Source organism: Ceratina calcarata, unplaced genomic scaffold (genome assembly GCF_001652005.2).
Source record: "Ceratina calcarata isolate Rehan_Ccalc_2016 unplaced genomic scaffold, ASM165200v1 scaffold53, whole genome shotgun sequence".
Lineage (NCBI taxonomy): Eukaryota > Metazoa > Arthropoda > Insecta > Hymenoptera > Apidae > Ceratina > Ceratina calcarata.
In genome coordinates, this window is record NW_017176451.1 from 70,196 (window position 1) to 93,731 (window position 23,536).

Consider the following 23,536-nt stretch of genomic DNA (forward strand, 5'->3'; position numbering starts at 1 on the left):
CTTGAAGCATGGTGAAACGTAGAAAAAGGGGAAGAGGATCAGACGAAATACAGGGGAATGAAAGGACCGAGAGCGAGAGAGAGAAGAGGAAGTGGTCGGTTGGTCGGTGTAGCGTAGGTGCATGCCTGCCTGCTGCATGCTGTCTTTGTTGCATTCAGGCCCAATGCGAGACTGGGAGAGGTTGTATAGTTCGGTTCGGCCGGTTTCGCGCTTGCTCGGTTTGGCTCGGCACTGTCACCGAGTTTCCAAGCGGGGATATACTTTCCCCACCATGTTGGAGATAGCGAAGGCGCTTGGGAATGACGAGAGTGGGGATCGCGCAAAGCTACGGCGGAAGGTTCAATTGTTGGTCAACCGTCGCGTGGAGTGGTAGCGCGTGATAAGGCTCGCACGATACCAGCGCGTGCCTTCGTTTCGCGATCGGTGTCCAGTCGGATATTGATGACACCGAGGTACGGTTGTATCGCCGTGTGCTAAGACGTGCGAAGCTGGATTCTCGTTATCGGAAATGCGTGCCTCTAATCGCGACAGTGACGTGGTGATTCGTTCGCCGTTGCGTTGTCGGCGTGAGTAGACGTAGGCCGTGTAAACGCAGTGACCGAAGCGGAAAACACCTTCCCTTTTTTTCTCTCTCTGTCTCGCCGCTTCCTTTCTAACGTTCGTTTGTGTACACGGATATTAAACACGAGCATCGGTAGCTGTGATCAAGCTGCGGAAGTGAAATTGTTCCGTAGTCTTTCATTCTCTGTGCGATTTGTACGAGACTTGTGTGATTTGACCATATCCACGATCGGACCACTGGAGTTCCAGATTATCGGAGCAACTTTACGTTACTTTCGTTCAGTTGACATATTGTTTAACCGGCAGCGGCCATGACGGCGGACAGGCTGTTCGAGACTACCAGCATCCCAGGGCATCTCGCTCCCACGCCCCAGAGACTAGAGAAGCTTCTCTCGAAACAGACCCTCGAGGAGCTGTACGAGGTCGAAGAACAACCTTTCGCACGGTGAGTGCAGTCTCGCTTACGGTAATCAGCGAAATGTACATCAGGAAGTACCATGATTATAAATGTGTTCATACATATACTATTGTACCCATTTTAACGTAAATATTGACTGATGAAGTTTAAACATATTAAAATTCGAATATATTAGTCCCATAATAGTACATATATACTTTCATGTTATCTTTAACTATTAAATTTAATGAGTCTTAAGACAGATGGGATCCGCAGGTATCGTAAAGTATACAAATTCTCTTGATCTTGCTTTTACTCTCACGTTAAAATACCTGATAATTTTTTAAACGACTTTCGTCCATTACCTACTAGCTACATGAACATTCAACATACACGTCCGCGTCTCTTTCGATTAAAGTCTGTGTGTAACGAAGTAACGAGGTTACCGCGTCTGTATGCTTTCGACTCGGGATAGCGCTGCGCGTTCTTCCTACGACCTCGCGAGGTCGCAGAACCATCACACGCTCTGTGCTCCGTTAATTAAAATGGTTTACTTCTCTCTCTCTCTCTCTTTCCGCTCGCGTCCTTTACGTCTCGATTGCCTACCGTGTCGAATCGCTTTCTTCCAGAGTAGGTAATCTTTCATTCTTCCTACTACTTACGGTCGCCGTATCGTGCTGTGGTCCGAAACGAAGAATAGACGAAGCGTAAAAATGTTCTAGACAAGATTCGAGCCGTTAAACAAAAAATGTTCCAGTAGAAGAATGTCCTGGTAGGGCCCAGGGATTCCCTTAACTCGGTTCCGGACCCTCTGGAGAAAGAAAGTGCCCCTACCGCGAGAGATCGAGGTCGAGACTTCGCGCGGCGATACTCTTTCACGACCTCTGTCTACAAGCCTATCTTCGTCTTTTTCTCTCGCCCGCAAGAATTTCGTTTCTTCTTTGACAAAGAACAAGAAAGCGAAGCATGAAAGAGAGAATGTGTACCGTGAACAGCACGATACGGCCCCCAAAAGTGAGCAAGGTCGAGGACCATCTGCGAAGATGCTTCTCCGAATGTCCTGAATGACTCCTCAATCGTAAGAAATCGTAAGCCGAAGAGAAATTCTCGAATCGGGTCGCGCGCCGCCATTCGTACGCAAGCGACACAGTCAATTCATTTCTAATATTAATCGCTGCAGAAATATTAACTACTGCAATCCTTTTTTTATGTTCCATATCAGTTCTTATTGTTTTATTACTTGTTCCAGAAGATACTTTATCACATACACAGTGTATGATTACCTGTGTATCCCATAGATGTACATGTAACATGTATACAATCTTTTAAATCAATCACTTTCAATTCGCTTGTTCTTTTTTATCAATATGTACATACATATTGCTGGCTTTTTATCATGTTGTCAAACAAGCAAGAAAATAGACTGGAAGAATAACGTAAAGGTTAATATTGTATTGTACATATTATTTGGCTACAAAGTAGCGATAGAACTAAGAGATTACTAAGCAACAGCGAGCCGTAGATTAACTACTATCGCGATATTTCAACGGTCGCCAAGGCCGGGAGGTTTTTCAAAATCGCGCAACGTCGAGGCACGTGTGCGTGCGGCGCATATCGGTGTTCTGAAATTGTTGTTTCGGAGCAATTAATCACGAAGGACACGTGCTCCGGATTCCATCGCGAAAGGAAAAGTTTCTTGTCGCAACGCGCGTGCACGCAAATACCTACATGCGCGACTACAACGTAATCTTTCACGCTAAGGATATGTAGTACATATTTTTTATATTGAGGATGCAAGAGGCGCTGTCATTTACTGTGATAAAATTTACCGGAAAGTCTCGAGATGCAATGATTATCGTTACGAGCGATCACGCATTCATCCTCGATTTGCTCCAGTGCCGTTTCCATTCGCGGTCCTTTTGTTTGATGATCACTGGAAGTAGTGACTATTGCAAACGATATTCTCGTTGCAGATCAACGGTAATCTAGGCCACCTTGTTTGTTGTCATTATACGTTATCAAAATGGTTCTCGCTGTTTGCACCTTAATCTTCTGCACATATCGATTGCAGACATTGTGAAAGAATGTGTCCGTTCTTCCGACAAGATAAACTCTTGATAAATTGCGAAAATGCAGTTTGCATTTACCTACTGACACGGTTTTGTTTCAAAAGTGTATATACTTAAATCATTAGATTTTGGCCCCACGTACACATAAAAAAGGACGATAAGTATTTACCTATATTTGTTGAGGTCAAAAGACAATGAATTAGGTATACATATTTCTATCGACTACTGGTATCGCGTAGAGATGCGCTCCAAATCAATATTAGCATTTTTATTCATCCATAGTTCGCGATAAAATCTTATGATCGATATATTTCTCAAAGGTGTGAACTATCGCGTAGACTTATGCAGCCGTCAATTGAAATCGTCGGTCGTTAGCTGTTATCTGCCAATGCGAAATAACAGCTGCGTACTAAACACCTGCCCCGTTCAAGATTTAAGCCGCGTGCAACACTCTCGTCTCATATTGAAAGAACGGAGACTGAGAACCTGACGTTGCCACGTATAACTCGCTCCATGCCATTTTGTTTCAAATGAGAACTAATTTGAAACAGGATACATCAAATACAAAATTTGCGTTCGTATTTCATTATTTTTATTAATTCTATTCACGGTACCTAACTGTAAAAAATATATTGTTAATTGTGCGCAGTTATGTGCGATTCGAGGAAAATTGACTTTTAGATTGTTTAATCAGCAGCGGTTAATCCGCAACCTCGATATAAACTCTGATGTATCATTAAGGAAAGGAATGCAAACAACCGGCGCGATTCTTTGAAACAGACTTAATTGTGCAATATTCCAAAGAGAGAATTACGTACGCTATGTCCGATTTCTATGCGCGGTTTCCACGATCTTTTCTGCATTGCAGGATTAAGCATAATCAATCTATCGTTTGAAAAAAGTGATTGATTATAAAGAGAAGAGGGGTCGAGCCAATCGAGTTTATGCCATCGCGTCTGGAACGTTCAGTTGCCACGATCGTGCCATAAGCACTCGTAAGAAAGGCTCTCGATATAAATATTATGGCTGTATCGGCCCGTGGATTATTACTCGTGAATGTAAATAAATTGGAGCGATTGCGCACTGTTTCGTTACTACCAATTAAGAGATCTTGCCCACGTAATAAATGCTTATTCTTGATATATGCTGGCGCTTATAGTGTCTACTACAACATTTTGCCTCATCGATGTTTGATCGTTATTTGGATCCATCATAATCGTTAGCATTTAACGTTGGATCAATTTTGCTCTGCATCATTTGCAAAACGTTACAGATTTTTATTCTCAAAGAATAATTTGAACACCGGCGAAATAAGTTTAAAACAAAGAAAGATTATTTTTCCTATCTCTTAACGACACGCTTCCGAACACGTTTATTGACGTAGATCATAGCGAAGGTCAATTACTTCAAACTTTTTCTCGTTCTCGTGGTGACTCACTTTACAACTGTTACCAATTCGTTTGAATAGACACAATATACATATGTAGAAACATATATATACGCGTTTTGTTGTTACCTGACGTTATATGAGATTCCAGGGATATTTTGACGCAACTAAAACATGTTTCGAATTTTCTAAAATCGTAAACTATTTGCATGGAGCTTTAATGAATCATGAGTGTAATGTATTTCTCTATATAAATATTTCGTTCTCTTGATTGGGGGAGATGTAATTTTGTAATGCGTTGTAGTTTGAGGAACAAATAATTCGTTCCTGAAACATGATTCAGTTAACAAGCATATCTCACTCATATGCCCGTAAATGGTCTGAACGATATCTTATTTTAAATATCATTATCTGTTAAGACTACCAGATAAAACACTGCACCGATAAGTTGTGGGTGGATACAATGAATTCCTGGATTGTCGCAGTGTTATTGCGTTGGTACATGTATGCTTAAATCGTGTATTCAAAAAACAGCATTTCATACGTATCTATTATGTAAGGAGAATGATTAAACGATCATAGAATGAAAAAAGTAGTAATAAAAATTTCCACGTGGGAAAATATTTAGCTGCATTGGAATGGCAGTTCATGTTTTGGCTATCACAGCGGATCTGATCGATAGAAAGATATTTCGTAGATCTGCAGGAGCGGGCAGTCGCTTTTTATGGTATCGGGTCGCGTCTTAGAATACTCGGAGACAAGTGGGGATCGTGCAAAGCAGAGAGAGCGAGAGAGTTTAGCGTGGGTTGAAAATAGCTTGTGGCCGGACTGAGAATGCAGAGACCGTCCGCTATGCACTTGCGACTCGATATTTATACCCTTATAATAGGCAGATACGTTACAATGTATCTTCGCCTCTGCCAACCGAACGCGCTCACCAACAATTTACTTGAAACTATGGGTAAACTTTTCGGGTTTATCGATGTTCGTTCATAAATTATACTATTACTGTAACTCGGATGGGGAGAAACAAACAATAAGTTCCAATAAACAATCTACACTTTCTCTTAATAAATGTTAAGTACGAAATAGTTTTTAATGCAAAAAAATTGCTACGGAATATTATGAAATACTATTCCTTTTTTCTTACTGAATTTGGCAAATAAGTATCGCCCGAAATGTACGTGTGCGGACGAAGTACAATGAATTGGGTGCATACTTAATAGGGAACGGCCTTTATTCCTTTCACTTTGCATTTGAGTTCTGAAAATGGAATTGAACGCGAAACTTGAATGGCGATAACGGTAACGTTGAAAAAAGCGAATCGCAAAGGAAAATCTGAGCGGCAAATAGTCGGATTACATTCACAGAGAACGCTCCGATTGGAGCAGACGAGGTAACGCGACAGAAACGGGCATGCCATCTGGAAAGTAACGGTAACGGCACCTGCAATTAGTGCGACAGCCTGGCTGCCTACTTGTTCGCGATCCGGTCGTCGATGACCTTCCATCGAAGGGGGGAAAACAAGATCTCTGGGCGCATCGCGCTGGATCTCCTAGCAAAAGGATTCCGCTCACATCCGGTTTCGGTTTGTCGTTAATACCGTGGCCTTTGTTCGTAGAACGTTTAAGGACGTCTTGTTTCGGAAACGCGTACGATAATGTTCCGACACGCGCGCGATCCGTTTCACTTTTTACGATAGGGATCTTGAAAATCGTGCGCCGGTAGATCGCGTCAGGCTCCGGTTAGTCTCGTTCCGAGATCTGGTCGATCGTAAAAATCTCTTTATTTCACTCTCACGAATTTCGAGCTAAACGCGTCGATCTCTCCTCGACAGATTTCCGTTCGGGTGGTGTTACGGGCTGATTCTTTCACGATTTTTCCTAACCCTCGATGGAGTTTTGGGTCGCGGTCCACAGCTGCCTCCGTACAACCAACAGCTGTGTTGTTCCCCTGTAATTTCATTGGCTCGAGCCGTTTTTGTGTCCTTTGCTCTCGAGGATACTTCCTCCGTTTCTTTTCTCGGAGCGTCTTTTCACTTAGCATAACAATACTCTCCGTTCGCCTACAGCCTACAATGTGAGAGGATGCGATTTCGAGTCTTAAGTTGGAACGTTAACGCTTGCTTCCTTCCGATTCTCCTGCTTTCTGTTACTTCTCGCATTTCCTCGGTCCGTGCAATCGACATACCGAGGAATAAAGATTTCCTGTTTTGACAAACGGTCGTTAGTTCGCCGTGGCATAGGGACGTGTCGTGACTCGGCGAGGTCCAGGCTGCACGCACGACATCTTATTAACATCCCTTCCGCATGATGATGGCGATTATCGGCGATACAGATACAGCGGATGATAAAGCGACCGTGGCATTCCGTGTCGAGGGCTCTTCAGCTTCCCGTCTCCTTAATTATATTTATCAGATCGCTCGATCGGAACGGTCGCCATCGGTGATCTCCGCCGGGATCGTCGCGAACTCTCTCTCTCCGTTAAAGAAAAAAAGCGCGGTGGCTCCGATCTTCACGGGTGAGAAAATACGATGGTATGCAGCGTGCGCGCGTTGCATCGGCGAACAAACGTTGCCTTCTTCTCAAGGTCGCCGTGATCATTGTCCGTTCGCTGGCGCGCTGCTCGCTCATCCGATCGATAACTCTCTTGCCGTGGATCGCGTTGAAGCTATCTACTAGTCGGAGCGAGTCAACTAGACTCCGAACGGAGACTATGACTAGGACTTCGCCGAGTAACGAGAAATTCTGGCGGTCGTTATTCGCCGGTGCCGTATTTAGACAGGTTGTTATTCGTGCCCGTTACGAGAAAACACCCGGTTGACGCAGGTGTTACTTGTTATTCTTTTTCGAGACCAACCCTCCGAATAATACAGACGCGTCTGTTCAAAAAGTTTCCCTCGAATTCGTTCGCTAGCTTATCGCAAGGAGATCTTGTTTTGGATTCGTGCATTAGACGAGTCTCAGCATAGATCTCTATGGTGGGAAGGGAAATCAGCAAATCTCAATCGAGCGAAAAACGTCCCGTTGGAATGATGTATGGATCGAGATCGATCACGAACAGAGAACTAGTACCGGAGGTATACATAGTACGTAGTTGCCAAGATATTACGACATAGACTGGGTAGGGAGTCGAGCACGACGGAGGAGGGTGACTTTGGATCGGATCGTTCGTGATCACGATGATCTACGAGCCACGATCTCCCCCTTGCCAGTATTTTTTATTGCCATTGCTACGTAGTGTATCTTATCATCGCGCTTCGAACGCGTATCACAGTTTTTTAATCATTCGATTTATAAAACATATTCATAAGTGTCTCCACGTAAGGACTGTATCATTTTAATTCATAGTTTATAATTAACATAATTAATTTGTTAGTCTAATATAACATGACATAATTTGAATTCGCATCTCATTTTCTCGAAATGTTCAACGTGTCTCGTGGAAGGTATTAAATTTTTTCATGATCGTGAATTCGCTACTTGGAGTATCATTCTTTATGACGAAATTACTAGATCTTCCGTGACTCCGACGCCTACGTACATTTCTCTCTTTCTGTGGGCAGCGAACTCTTTCAACGAAATGAAGGTAGTTTGGTCAGCGTTTCCATTCATGGCTATTAGAGCTAACGATACAAGAAATGTGCGTTCACCACTCACCCGTTTCACGCCATACACATACTATATAAGAAGATTTCAATTTTTATATGTCCCAAATGATCATAACACGTACATATGCTGTGTATTTCTGGAAATATAAAGACATAATTTACTTTTATAAATCAAGTAGTTTTCGTGCCCTCGCTGATGATCCCGGTCTCGCGTAAAAGCTGCGCAAAGGAGAATGAGACGAATTTGCACGGGCGGCGATATCGTATCGCATCGCGGCGAAACGTATCCAAGAGCAAGAAAAGAAGAGAGAGCCGGCCGCAGTTTGTTCGTTAAGGCCTTATACACGACGACCTCGTTGCTACATGCAACGCGGTCGCTCCCCTTCGGTTTCCGTTCGGTTAACCGTAAATTACAACCGCGACCAGTGTGTAACGAGCATAATGGCGACGGTAGCCGGGTGAAGGTCGGCCAACTCGAGCGAGCGACGATGCGAATCCACCGGCAGTTTGTTTCTTTCTCGCTAAAAAAGCATTCGGTGAAACCCGTCTTGAAATCGAGCGAGAATATTGGAGTACGGATACCGTCCGGTGTCGTCTATTGATTCGAGATAAATAATTTTGCCCGTATATGCAACATCATTGTCAAATGATAATGATAGAACTCAAATTCCATCGAGAGTCAAATGCAAATTCGATTCTCTCTCTAGCGTTCGATACACGTTTCTGTAAATAATTTCGCTTTCTTTCGCGGCGGAAAATGGTTGATAATAACAAATTGCGTTAGACCGCCCCGAGTTATATACGCCGTGCAGTATCCAGAAATCGTTCGAAAGTACCTTGGTCTAACCATCCTGCTCGAAGGTGTCCTACTTCGCGAGCCATATCGTTGATCGTTGCGGTTCCGCGTGTCCATTGTGGCGTGGATTGGAAAGGGAATAACCTTGCCCGCATTTTCTATCGTGTCGCAAGATACCCACCCTTATCCTGATCCGCGTACACACCTAGATCCATGCACGCCGATCGTTGTCCTTAGAATGTGTAAGCGAACACGGTATCTTATTTTCCGGGATAAGGAGATTAATTCATTCGAAAGTGATCTGGTTATTTATTAAAGTAAAATCGAAATATATTCTTCAGATATGATAATCAACTGATTCTGAATAAATCATGAGCAATTTCAAGTAGTCTTACTTATTTAATCGATTCTATATAAAGACGCCCTGCGACTGCCCAACCATGAATAAAAGGGATGTAATTAGCTATACGGTCAGCACGCTCAGTTTACCCGTGGGTCGCAAAAACTAAATATTCTCTTCTGCCATTACGGATTATTGCTCCGGTATCGCGTGACCCGGTAAAGTAAGCACAAAGCGGAGGATCACGCGAGTCAATTTTATAGATTCGCTTAGCATCACCGCGTTTCGTTCCACCTGTTTAAGCGTTACGTGAACGGGTAGAAGTACGAAACGGTCCGCGACGGGTTGTTCTTTCCCACCGCAATACACACGTATTCGGTGAAAAGCAGTTATCGTACCAAGATATATATTACTACCATGCACCATCATCTTCCCAACCTACTATTCTACAGTTTTTAAGGTTCACGTTGAATCATAGAACGCATCGCTCGTCCCATCTTTTTCCTTTTTATCCTTGCAATTTGCTACTAGGAACTTTCGATCCTTTCTCTTAATCGAATACGCGAGTCAGTGTGAAATCTCGATCGTTGTCGTGAAAAGAAAGAGCACAAGGCGAGACAACGCGACGCGGGACTGAATACGTATACCGTTGAATTGTTCGCCAATCGTCGGATGAAAAAGCTGATCACCCACGCCTCGCAGGAATCCCAAGGGCAAATTTGTGCCTCTCGAGCCACTTACACGAACCGCGGTCGATATAGTCCAGCGATATCGCTTTACCGGTGTCCTCTCTCTTTCTCTGTCCCAGATTCGATGCTATACGATGCTCGGTACTACATGCCTGTAAACACCGGGGCCAGCTGTGCACGGCCCTTGTAATGTAATGCGAGTCAATCAATCGCGAACGTTCGATCGGGACTTCTTGGCCATAAAAGAGCTCTCGCCGTCTTATTGCGGAGCACGCGAGACATCCATATGCCCGCCTCGTCCTCGGACATACTAATTAATTAATTCGAAAAAACCATAGTCCATCCCTTGTTCTTATTCAGTTTAACGCATGCACGTAACAAAGCATGCTGCCAACTAAACTTTTATCTAAAGTCTGCCAAATGAATGACCCACAACATTACCATACTCAGAATGTGACGACAGCAAATTAGTGATTCACGAAGTATGTAGGCCAGATAGGTTCAGAGAAGTCTACGAACAGAGACGACGTACTCATCTCTGGTATGAGTAGACTGGTGGCAAGCGAGTTTTAAGCACGTTTAACGAACTGTCGGAATCGCCATGCCGCACCGGTGCCTCGTTCAAGGATTTTCGGTTCGGCGTTACACTAATGACGTCAATAATGTGAAAGTTTCGCGCGTAACTCGCTCGAGGTACATTTAATTATTGCCTACACTAATTGTAAAACGTACGAAAAGACTAACGGGTGATACGAAATTGAAACTTCCGGAGGAAAGGCGGAAGAAAATGAAAATTCATTCACGGCTAGACGATTAAAATATATTCAACGATTACTTAATGCGCAGCGCCGTGAACGCGAGTTTCATTGACTCTTAAGCGAAATCGCCGGGACACAAAGCACGCGTAACGCTATATACATATTTGGAAGTGGTTGCAGAGATTTTCGCAATATCTTTCAGTGCACGTATACGTGGCCGGTGCACGCGACCACGATTGGAAAGGTGCGCCGTGAAAAGTTTACTGGTTGTTCGAGGTCCAGTCCAGTCTTTCCAAGCTTTATTGTTAGCAACAGAAACACCGGTCGTCAGCTGAAACACGAGAATTCGTTCCCCTCGACACGCACATTCTTCGTTCCAGGGACTGACAGCTGACGAGCCAGTCTGGCTGCGTTTCTCGCACGCAATCATCGGTCCGCACGATTTTCTTCGCCCTACAACTGAATTTAATAATCCGGAATGCCGTTTCATAGCATAGGCGTTAGTTTCAATTCCCCCTTAGATAACTGCGGCCGCCGCATTTAATATATAAAAGTAATCGATACAAAAATAAAGTAGTAATTGGCTGTATTCAATCATTTAAAAAAAATTATTCTTTTATATTCAATGACAGTTTGATGATCGTAAATTGATGAATTAGTATGTTATAATTCTTAGTAAAAAATCGCGTAATAGCATCCAATTTGCAAATGTTCCCACAGCGTCTGCACAGTTTTCCATACGAGAGTGTAAAGTATAATTTAAAAATTTCAGTCACACCTGCGGTGTCCGTGGCGGAGACACTAAGATATGACATTCCGCCGTAAGTACACCGCATTCCGAGAGAAAGAACGTCAAACCAGATGGAAATAAATGATCTCGATATCGTATGAGTAGGCGGGCGGAAACTATCGCGAGAGGGTGGATTTCATCCATATTTCTTTCATCCATTTTTCGTTTTTGAGCCTGGGACAGGCCTGCGCGAATTGACCAGGTATAGGTATAGTTTTGTGGAGGAGACTGAACTAGCCAGCGTGATCGTGACAGAAACACTTTTACGTGTGCCTACCTAACGTCTATACCGTGCACAGGTGTGGCCAGTTATTCCACTCGATTTATTGCCCTCTTCGTTTATTGCCACGCTGCGTAGCGAAATATATTGACAGTGCCGTAACAGCAACTTCTCGTCCCACGTGAACGAATCTTTTCATTCGACCCTATCGAAATTATCGTGGATATTTCGGTATCGGCTGCACGAGAAAACCGACCCGATCTCTCTATACCTATATATGCGATCGCGATTTTCTGCGGTTGTCTCTGCGGCGTTACTCGATTTCGAAATCAATTTCTCTCGCGGCTCCGATCGTTGGGCAAACAAAGTTTGCCGGACGATCGATACCCGTGCGGTTTTACAAAAAGATGTTCTCACCAAGGATCATAAAGTAAAATAAGGTATCGAAGTAGCAAGTGAAATACGAACAATTTGCATATACTTCAAGGCTTGCTACATAATCATTTCTGAGAATTGATAGAGTAAAAAATATAAATTTTAAATGAGATAGAAATATCCAATTCTCAGTTATTGATTCAAAGCAATATAAAAGATGCTTATTTAGCATACGCATGTTTGCCGTTCAATAATATCGAAATTACGATAATCAAATTAATTGTAATAATTATTTATTTCTTTATTTTATAATATCGTGCCGTTGATTATTACTCGTGACACATAATCAACGTACGCATGAACGTTGAACTCTGAAGAGGAGAATGATCGGAAGAAGAGAAAATCGAAAATAAAAGCTAGGCGAGTCACGAAAGTAGATCGGAAACGGACACTCGACCCGTTAAAACGAGTGGTCTGCGTACTACCGAACTCAAGCCGATTCGAACTTCCTAACTGTCCTCGTCCGTAAACCGTATGCTTTAACATTCTCGTTTGCGTTGAGGTTGAGACACGACGTGTCCCCGTTTCTTCGCAACTCTTTCCTTGGAATCGAACGATCTTTCCGTTTCCTCTTCCGATAGCTCGACGAACGCTTTTGCATACGTTAATGTGCAACCTCCTTTTCGCGAGAAATCGTATTAAGACGCAGCTTGAATACGTATCCAAAGAGGGGTCATTTTTCTTTTGGTCTACGATTCCTACGTACAATCGTGTTTTCGTTGCGACGTGGTTTTCCGAACAGTGTACACCGATTAATAACGAGTTCCCGATTACGTGGGTGTCCCGTGTAGACTCGTTAAACTTCCACGCGTACACGGAATATTTTCACGTGGGATGGTTAGTCTGTGACCCGAATGCCGTGAAATCGTCGTGTGGGACGGCCGGACGTCGCTCTTCGGCCTTTCCTCCGATTCTACGCATTTGGATAATTGCGGTTCCGTATAATTATTGCCTTCCCCGTCCCGCAATGTCATCCTCTGGCGCTACCGATGCGGTGTTCTCCACTCGCGAAACCTGCAATCTTTTTACCTTTTACGCACCTGCCCGTAGTTTTCACTTCTGCACGTCCGCTTCATTACGATTTCGCGTGCTTATTATCTGTTTCTTTTGTTGCAGGTAAGCCCAGAGATATCTCTACCGTACCTGTATTTTAAACATCTCTTTGCCACGTTTCCGGTAAGCTATAACTTTCGCTCATAATAGAAGTCGGAAAGATTATCTACGAGTGCACCTTCGTTTTGTTGTCTTTTCACCTTCTCAGTTAGTTTAACAAGACGAGACCATTGAAAACAATTAAACTTATCTCTAACGAATTTTCATTCCCACAATTATGAGTTAGTAGCCACGTAACATAAACGGACAATTTTTATATAAAGAGTACATAATAATATTCATTCATAGTAGTTTTAAAAATAATCTACTTAACATGCAATCGATTCTTTCGAAGCAATAAGATTGTAAAAAAAGGCAACATGACTTGAGCGGCGCTATGGCGCGTTTCTGCAATTCAAAACGTCTCATTGAGCGAAGCGCGTGAAAAATTCGCGAACGGGTTGCGAAACGCGGAAGGAAAATAGCTGACGGCGCGGCGAGCACACGGGATTACATTTTAGATCAGCGCAGTTTTCTCCACGAGGCGGTGAACGTCGCCGAGGCCGTAGACGTGGCGCCGATTCAAACGCTCCGTTCCGCTTGGTCTAAACGCTACGCGCCACTCTATCTTATGCGGTCCATTGCAAAATGCATGTCGTGCAAATTAGATGTTTGTTCCATCGAGTAGCTACTGTAGCTAGATTGATCTAAGAGGAGGGTTGCAGTTAAAGTGCACTTAAATAAAACGCGAATATAGAGCAAATTGCAAGCGCATTAACTCATTATCGTTCAACGTAAATGATCATTATGTGGGAGAAAGCAATTTCATAGCCGCTGTAATCCTAAATTCATTTATTTAAAAACAGAGCATTATGGTTTGCAATCGTACTAATGATAGTTATTTATTACGTCGACGTTCAATCCGCATCTATAGAGTTCATCAAACTGTAAACTGACGCTCGATTACACCTCACTTTTGCTTAAGTGGAGGAGCGTTAGGTCGGCTGATCTAAACATGCTTTCAAAAGCTGAAGGTACACGAGCGGGAACGAATCGCGACTCGACTAATATCCGCTCAATCGAGACGCCTCTTACCTTCCACGCGGCCTTGCGTAAGCAACTCGGCGACGGCCTTTGTCGTTGTTGTTATTGTGTCATCGCGAGTAATGGGTACGACGGACTGCTTCTCGCGGCGAGAGACGAGAGCGGGTGTCAGAGAGGAAACGCCGTTAAAAGGCAGCCTCGAAAGCGCCACGTGGGCGCTCACCTTCGATCGCGACGCGGCGCGCCGCATCGCGCGGCACACGCATATTTTATATGTATCGTGGTATAAGTACACGTGATTTATTCGCGTGAGAAAATTTCACGATGATTTCGGTTAGGTGTACGCTGTGTTACTAATCGCGCGTAGGTTTTAATTGGGCTGTGTATATGCGCGGCTTGCTCCACACGTGTCACGTAGGTGAAATGGCACCTATCCGCGCCACTCGATTCCCTTTGTTCTCTAACCCGTCGAGACCTATTATTCGCGCGTTTATCTTTGCCCTTTTGGTGCGGGTTACCGGTCACGTTTTCTTTTTTTTTTCAAGCTGCGTGTCGAAGAAACGCGGCCTCTCGTTTTGTAGCGTGTGAAACATCTTTCGCACGGTTTAAATTGAATTGGAAGGAAAGCGGTGAAAGAAACATCTATTCGTTCTGGCTTTTAATTGCATTTTGAAAAATATGAATTAAATATCTTTTGAAAAATCGAGAACTTCATGTAATACAGATGAATTCCTCTAATGTTAACGACTGTCGCATCGGACTTTTCTCGTTGATCGTAGAAACGAAAGTGGACAGGGCTGCGAGTTCCGTCGCAACCCTGTCGCAGCCGTGTTCGTCGCAGCTCTACAAACCTAGATTCCTTCCGACGAGAAGATCGAGCGGATTAAAAAGCGAAGCCAAACCAGTCCTCCCTGTTGTTGACGTGAAACTTTTCTCGGTTCGGTCTGAACGCCGCGAAATCGGCATATAAACGGCTGCTACTAGGGAGAGGAAGAGGGAACGAATTCTCAAACGTATAGAGGAGTGAAATTTTACCGCCTTTCACCGTTTGCATGCCTTCTCGATCGAACGTGTCACCGCGCTGTCTCCGTATCTTCTACTCACTACTGCATCGAGACTCGAACCGCGTTTTCCCGATTCACCGTAATCGCAGCTAAAAATCGCAGTTCTGATTCATAAGCTTCGCGTCTCGTGCTACTTGTGTAATGAAACATGTTGCTTTCGAGAGAACACGCGTTCTCACATCTCACGATGGGCAAAAACCGCCCCGGATACGTTGCGGGTTCAGCGCGCGCAAACAGAACTGGTGCCATACTATTTTTAGGATAGTTTGCTTATTCTCGTCTCTGGTATTTTAATCGAATATCCTGTTTGATGAGCAAACGTTAAACACTCCGTGGATCTTTCTTTGTTCGCACGATTTGCGGGTAAGGATGCTAACGTGCACAGTCACCGGAAATTCTGACGGTCCAGACGACTCATCGTCTTTGGAAAAAGGGTTAGGATGTAATGGTTCCGTGAAAATAACTGTCTATAGATTCATTATAAGAAAAATTCAGAGGATTACTTTTCAGACAATTTTTGTGACGTTCTGATGTTTAACAAGAACTTGCTCAGACGTGTTATGTTACATTTAAAAAAATTTATTTTGTCATTACATTGCAAAAATAAAATTCGATATTAACGGTTTAATCATAGGGAAAAAGCGAATTTTCGCGTTGCTGAAATATTCAGTAGAGAGCGTAGACAAATGAAGAAAGGTAGTCGCGGCTACGAATCTAAAATTTAAAGATCGAAAGGCGGCCTTTGGTCGAGAGTCTAACTCAGCTCGCTCCCAGATTCGTCGTCGATCGCCAGGCGAATGCACCAGTGTACAAATATATTGCAGCCGCGTGTAGACTGGCATTCCCTTGACTCTGTGACAGCGGTGCATTCCTGAGGAGTGAGCGCTGCGTTAATGCTGGCGCCAGTGGTTTTTCAGCTCGAGGGAACTCAGAGAGGCACCCTGGTTAAATGGAAAAACAGTTTTTGCGGTTTTATCGGCTTGTCTTTCCGCGAGCACGTTTCCGTTCCTTTTAAACAGACCCTCCTCTTTAATATTCTTGCTGTCTCTCGTGACGAGATTGAGACATTGATCTGCCGTTCCAAACCTCCAGTCTATCAATGTCGCAATCTTAAATAATGAATTTATTCCACAACTAGTAGAACGTAGTTAAAACATAATTAATTCCTTCAAAATGTGAGAAAAGTCTTTTACATTGTTATCTTATCACGCGTTAAATCTGTAAAACAGAGTCTCTTTTTCCTATGGACCTTGACCCATGATGTGTAAGCTTGTCGAATTAACGACCAGTCGATGACTGTTCCCAGCTACTTAACAATCGATACCGCAATAGACAGTTCGTCTAAGCAATGTACGAAAAATTACTTGGCCGTTAGTCAGCGCGAGCGAATGCTCTCTTGAAATGTCGCCGACAATCGAGAAACCGTTAGAACACAACGCTGCATTAAAGGATTGGATAGACTGAAGAGTGTGTCGCATATAAACGAACTACAATGAAGAGAATAAGATTTGTACCCAGAAATTGTCTCGAGGTAATTCTTATGAATGACCAGATACAAGCTGAAAGGGAATATTGATTGAACAGTTCAAGACGAAGTTTTCTCATAATAAACAGTTTCCTTCATTATTTGAAAATGTTAATGTGGATGTGTGCACGTGTCTGAATGTTACTGGCGCAGTTGAACTTCCTGTGTCACGTATTAATTCTCGCATTGCGAACTACGGATTGAAAGGAAGGCGAAGACAAAACAAAAAGGCAATAAGACTCTAACGGACATGGTAAAAGTGCTGGGTGAGCCCTTTCCCTGTTCACGGAAGGCATTCGAACAAATTCGCCAGTGTGGAAGGTTTCACTGCCTTTTGTCGGCGAGAATCTCGCCGATGAAACGTTGTTTTCGACGCTCTCTACCTGAAAGAACCGCAGTCTGGACGTTCTACTCGCGCACAGTCCGGCTGTCGTGCCGAGTATGAGTAATCCCTTTGGAATTTCGCTCGAAAAGCGCCTTTCCTCTGAAACAGACCAGCATCCTTCTGACAACGGCTGCTCTGCTCTCGTCTCCGACCAAAGCCCCCCTTCTCCGTGTTTCCGTCCTTCCATTAGCCCTCCACGCGTTTGCTGGAACGCCGCCAGAAAAGAAAACCCTCCCTTTTATCCGTCTTCAAAGTCTCGCAATATCTATCTCGACAAGCAGAGTTTACGGTGCTCCAAAACTTTTTGGCCGCGAATCTTCGCTGTTCAATTCTAGTGATGGTAGATTGAAGTGCAGTATCTTTGATGGGCTGTTTAAATTTCCGTCTTCGGACGAGTTCCGAGACGAATTTCATCGTTCGAGCACTCCTTATATCATTCGATCGGAGTCGATCTTGGTCAGAGAAACACTGGTCTGTGGATAATGCGAGTAACCTTCATCTGTGGACCGTTACTCTGCCCTGTCGGGCCCGCCGGCTACGGATATTCAGGTCTCTGGGTCCCTGATCGTCGCGACACAGAGATGAGAACACGATGTTTCGCGTAAGACGAGTCAGCCTCCTTCTCCGCCCTCTTTGAGCCTTTCGATCTACGTTCCGTCACCGTCGATCACTATAGGAATCATTTTTCCCCTCGGTTAAAAGTTATGAGATCAGTCGTGCAATTGTGAAGATCCAGCCAGATAAAAATCGAACATACTTCCGATGCGGTTCGAGGTCAAAGCCGATTCGTCCAGACACGTGTCGACTCAATGCCTCCTCGCGTGACCGTCGGTCTTCCGCAAGTAGGCCACGTGCAAAGTAGGCCTCTTCACGAACGAGCGTCGTGGCAGCGAGAAGCCATCTCTTCTTCCATCCTCTGTGTCTTGCCTGGCAAAACACGAAGCCAGCTTGTAAAAGGCGTTCCTTTCCACGACGGACGGAATACCTGAGCCGTGCATCGGTTCTTGCTAATGGGATCAAGGGGCAAAGTTCAGAAGGCGTGTGCCTCTCTTCCTGCGAATCATTTACGAGTTCCCGCGAAACAGCCTGCTCGCCTCCGCCATCAAGCGACGTTGAATGATGAGTCTCTGGTCAGATGGCAAAATGTGATAGATTTCTTCTATATAGACGTGGTTGAGAGAGGATCGTTTCATATTTTTTCATCCGATCAATGAAAATTCTGCGGTCATTTACTCTCAAAACGTTTCCGGGAAAACGGATCACGCGAATTCCGCTTTGTCCGGCCACGATAAATCATTCAGAGCGGATGTTTCATTGCGTCGACTCCCGTTTGCCAACTGATATCTCGTTCGCGGAAATGCTACATCCAGAATGAGCCATTTACTACTGCATTGCTAATCGCTTTTTAATGGGCGATTTAGAAATGATTACGTAAACGTTTAAACGGTATATGGCAATTGGAACAATTAAAATGATCAATGGTCGCGATCATCAAAACGGAATACATAGATCGCGTTTAAGAAGTCATTCAAGTTATCCATTTGTCGTTTTCCTAAATCTCTGATTAACGAACGTGATTTCTACGTGTGTCATACGATTTCATGTATTACCATTACCAATCAAGTAAACGAAAATAATTTTGATTAATCCGTAGAAAGTTTCATTAATTTTGACTCCGTAAATTCTAATTTCGGCAAAAATTCGAGTTAATATTATTTCGCAGTCGTATCAAGTGACAGCCACCGATCTCAAAGGAGAGCGACTTGGCGGTGCGACAACCGCCTTTCCTGGTTTCGTCACGAGTGCACGGTTAGAGGCACAATATCGTTACCGAGCGACAGTGCTCCACGACAACTTCGTGTCACGATTCAGGATATACGCGAACTCGTGCGTGGGTTCCGCGATACGGGACCGAAAGCTGTCGATCATACCGCTAAGGACTGTCCAATTATCATGACCGAAGCGTGGTATTAATGAGAGCATGTCCACGGCGTGTAATCAACTTTGAAAGCCACTGGATTTATCGTTCGGTTTCGTTTCCGATTAACGGAGAATATATCTGATACCATTACTCCTAACGTGGATCTCGCACGTGTTAGGACACAGCAGTATAGTATTCGCGAGCGATCCTATTTCGCCACACATGACTTGCGACACTTTCCGTCGCGATACTTTTGCGAAATACTGAATGGCAGCTCGTAAATCATTCTTTGCCTTCACGATTGGCAAGTGGCCGGTTGGGTTTGCGTTCAGTAATTCTATAGTTTTTCCTCGGGTTTATTGCCAGTATAGATTACTTGGTAAGGGAAACAATGGCTGGTATCCCTGCGACAGACAATAACAGCACTATGGACGAATTACCTGCGCCCTAAACGAAAATCGATGGCTTCCTCGAGGGACCGCTCGGTTTATGGATTATCCGGTTCTCACGCTTATCCCCTTTGTATGCAGAAGCAAAACCGAAGGCACGCCGGACCCAGCCGAGGAATTTCGACCGGGCCCAGCCGACGTTGAATCACTCGAACGACGCAATCATAACTTACCTCGACGCATGTGTTCGTATACGTTATTCCGATCGCGACGTGAGTCACGCTCTTCGCGCTTAGGCTCCTGTCAAAATACATACTTGCTCCGCGCACACCGGGGAAAGGAACGCGACTTTTGTTTCGTAACCACGTATCGTTAAACGGGTGTGATGAAACGATCCAAATTACGTCACGGTGTCTGCGTTTTCTGTCATCGATGATACTTCCTGGAAATGTGATGAGCTCATTGTGAAATTTCAAGAACCGAGGGTTCAGCAGAAGTAAAATGAAGAAACAGAACAGCTTAACCAAATTCTTCTGCTTCAAATTATTTCATGCTCAATCATGAATCTTTTGACAGATCAAATAAGAATACAAATAATAATTTGCTATTTCATTGCTAAATTATTCGTACAGTGAAACGTGTTTCTATCTGCTATGGATTAATAAAGAGGGAAGATAATAAAATGTTTCGTGAATTAAGACACAATGCCATATGTCGACGGTTGGAGTTTAAAGGTCGAGGGAGGAGGAAAAATTAAAAAACGGAGGGGGCGAGTTTCTGGCTCGGCTGATTGTGAGTCATGAACACGAACTGTTGAAACGTCGAGGTTCGCGTTCACCACGCATTGTGCGTGCAGTGCAGGTTGCACGCGGAGGGTTCACGAACGATGCGTATCTACAGCTGAGTCACGTGGGAAGCATGCGTGAAGGTATTCCTCTGCAGGTTCGGGCCCTTAACCTCGCTATTTTTCTTTTTCTTTTTCCTCGTTTCCTTTTGCTGTTTCCAAGCGAACGAGTCTCGGTTTCCGCCGCCACGCCGCGCCGCTCCGCCCGCGTCAATTGAATTACTGCAAATTGATTTGAATGTATCGATAGTGTGCGTAATCCGCGCCACGAGACGTTGATCGATCCTAGCGGTTAAGCAGCATTCGTTAGCGGGCTCGGTCTCGTCTCAGAGAGGCTGCATGAAATTCCATCGTTATCTGTATCCTCGATTTAATGCGCTACAGTCTCCGGTTATCAGCGTCATTACCGGTAACAACGGGAAAAAAATTTGATCGATTCGCATAGTTCACTTCCGCTATTGCAATCCGCTTTCGACCGTATTACGAAGATCCAGAGCTAACAGAGAAATAGTATGGAACGAAAATACGTATTCTTCTACAGTTAATGCTAAACACGTTTAATGTACCTTTCTCTAAATAGTAAAGAGAGAGATGTAATAAACTGACATATAGTTAAATCTTATCAGGATCTCGATGCAATAATGGAGCATAAGTATTCCAATTAAGCTTCACATATCTTAGGTAATAGTAAAGACACGATTTTGCAAATGAAGCGATGCTTGGTCATCGCAAAAAGAATTCATTACGTAAACCATACAAAACATTCGAGGAGCTCATTTTAATCATAACTCAATATATTCATTAAGTGGAAACACGTTTGGCTATTGCAATATGCGCACTTGTTGCATATTACGTGGTACTATCATGTCCTACTGAAGTAGTTACACAATTTATTGACTGTCTTCCTTCGGTTGACCAGTTTTTATTTCCATTGGAAAAAAATAGCCATTAAAATTGTGTCGAACGGTTTCTCATAGGGTGCCTTCTCGTTTAGTCCCTTGGAAGCCCTTGCGGTTGGTGGTAACGGCAGGAGCGACTTTCCTATTACCACGGTCTCGAGGTCTCTAGCATAATGCTGCGAAACGATTTGCACTTGAATGCCAGGTCTCATCCGTTTTCAGGCCGGATGCAGGTCCCGCCTTGCGCCGGATGCGGTCCCTTTGCCGCATCGACGCGACGCGACGGTCTCGCGTCTCTTTTCGATGCGTCTCGTTCTATCGAACACTCGCCGATTTTTTTCTCTCCAGCTCTCGAGGACACCGATTCTCCATCGGGCAATTAAAAGGAACACCATAAATTCGAGCGGAACGAGATACCCGATCGAGTTTTCGTTCGTTCGGTTTCGTTTTTTCGGTCGTTCGCTTCTTCGTAAATCGAGACACGAACGCCTACGCGGCCCTTTGCGCGCACACGGTCGACGATGTCTTTCTGAATTTTTTAATACCGGCTATAAATCACGAGAACGTCGTTCCCTCTAGTTAACCGTACATTCGGAAAACTCATTAAGTCTCCCGTGAACCTCTAGCCTTGGCTGACGTTAATAACCTTACCCGTTTATTGTTTGCCCTTCTTGAAAGTACGACTCGTATATTTGCATCAGGATGGATTGCCTCTCATAACCGTTACCCTTCGCCTGGGACGAAATTAAATTACTTTGAAATTGAACCTATCGTAATTGATTGAGCATTAGCTTAATGACACCTTTGCCCTGTTGTAAAATTGTTCCTAACTACTTTAGCAAGTCGGTTCACGAAAGTCGTTCGTTAGCAGTTTTCACGGTTATTCGATGGTCACGAGAAGTCTTATAATTGGAGATCAAGGCTGTATAAGATCATAATAGATCGTCTAAAACTTTTACACAGCGCTGTATGTAGTTGAAATTTATATAAACACACATTATGTAATTTGTAAACTATACATAGATATTTTAAATGAAACAAATTGAATTCACAATCAGTGTTATAAAACTTTTTCATTCTCTATCAATTTGACCTGAATTGCTTTACTTTATCAATTATATTGAACAGTGCATTAGGGTTAAATCTTCTCTAGTAACTATAACTCTTCCAGATCATCGCTCCCGTACGCTAAGCATCGATCCATGAACCGGTTCTAAGCTTTTTCTCCGACTGTCCGTTAGAATTGCGCGTCACGCGATCTAGTTTCTTGGATTCGTATGCTTTCGCGAGTACATATCAGAAAACGTCACATTCGTAATAATATTTCCGTATCCATCGGTACATACGATTTATGAAACAATATTTAATCACAGAGTGAAAGATCGTTAGAAAATACGGGAAGCGGTGAATTAATAATATTAACGAGTAGCGTAAAGAACATGCGAGAAATATCAGAAAGCAGTTAGAGTCACGTTGAGGCAATAAATCCGAGAACGAGTCGCGCGTTGAACCATCATATACAGTTCAGCGCGCTAAACATTCATCAGGAAAGAAGCTATCACGACTAACGGGCATCGGATGCAGCTTCCAAGAATAGAGCGTCCTTAAGGAGGCTAGCCCCACTCGGAATGCTATCCTCTGCTTTTCATCCTGGTTTCCCATCGACCGCCACGCCGCACCGTGCCGACCGGCCAACGAGGACGTGTGAAAAAGCTGTTTCTCACGTCACGATTCGTGGCATCAAAAAACGATAACGAACGGCCGCGCGCGCGCTACTCCAACGTGGCTAGCGCACCCATTATCGCGATGATATTTTTGCGGAGCCGCGATACGCTTGCGGTATGAACGCTGGCGGCGCTTAAACGGGTTCCTCCGACTCTTGTGTCGTGTGGTGGTATCGTATCGAAAGCGGCGAAATTGCACGCTCCCTGCGAGCGAATCGTTACTCGGATAACACCGCAAATGCGGTTGAGCAATTCCCGATAACCTATTTGGATCCTTGGCAGCGTCTCGCGGAATAAACGATCTTAGCGAATTTGCCGGTAAATTGGATGTCGAACACGTTGTTTCATCGGTTTGTCCAAGGTACAAACGTAAATAGATGTAATGTCTGCGTACACGTTCTATTGTAAATACAACTGGGAATCTGTCACGATTAAGTTGCGTTTCGACGCGTGACCACACATCGGCTCTGGCCGTCTATATTTTTGCCGATTGTCTTGCGCGCGACCTCGAATCGCCGGTAAATGATAACCGGTTTTTAACCACTAGCGTCCGTTCGAAACTTGTATATAAGTAATACTGCTCCTCCGTATCGATTA

The 23,536-nt window shown here is 44.0% G+C and overlaps 1 protein-coding gene across 1 annotated transcript in view; it reads left to right on the plus strand.

Moving 5' to 3' along the window:
• The first annotated feature begins 320 nt into the window (after nt 1-320).
• The window catches only part of LOC108628627 (serine/threonine-protein kinase 17B), a 47,740-nt gene continuing 24,524 nt past the window's right edge, over nt 321-23,536 (plus strand). The window contains exon 1 of the mRNA XM_018030697.2: nt 321-1,006. Within this exon, the coding sequence (XP_017886186.1) occupies nt 873-1,006 (134 nt within the window). The 5' untranslated portion in view covers nt 321-872. The remainder of the gene's footprint in view (nt 1,007-23,536) is intronic.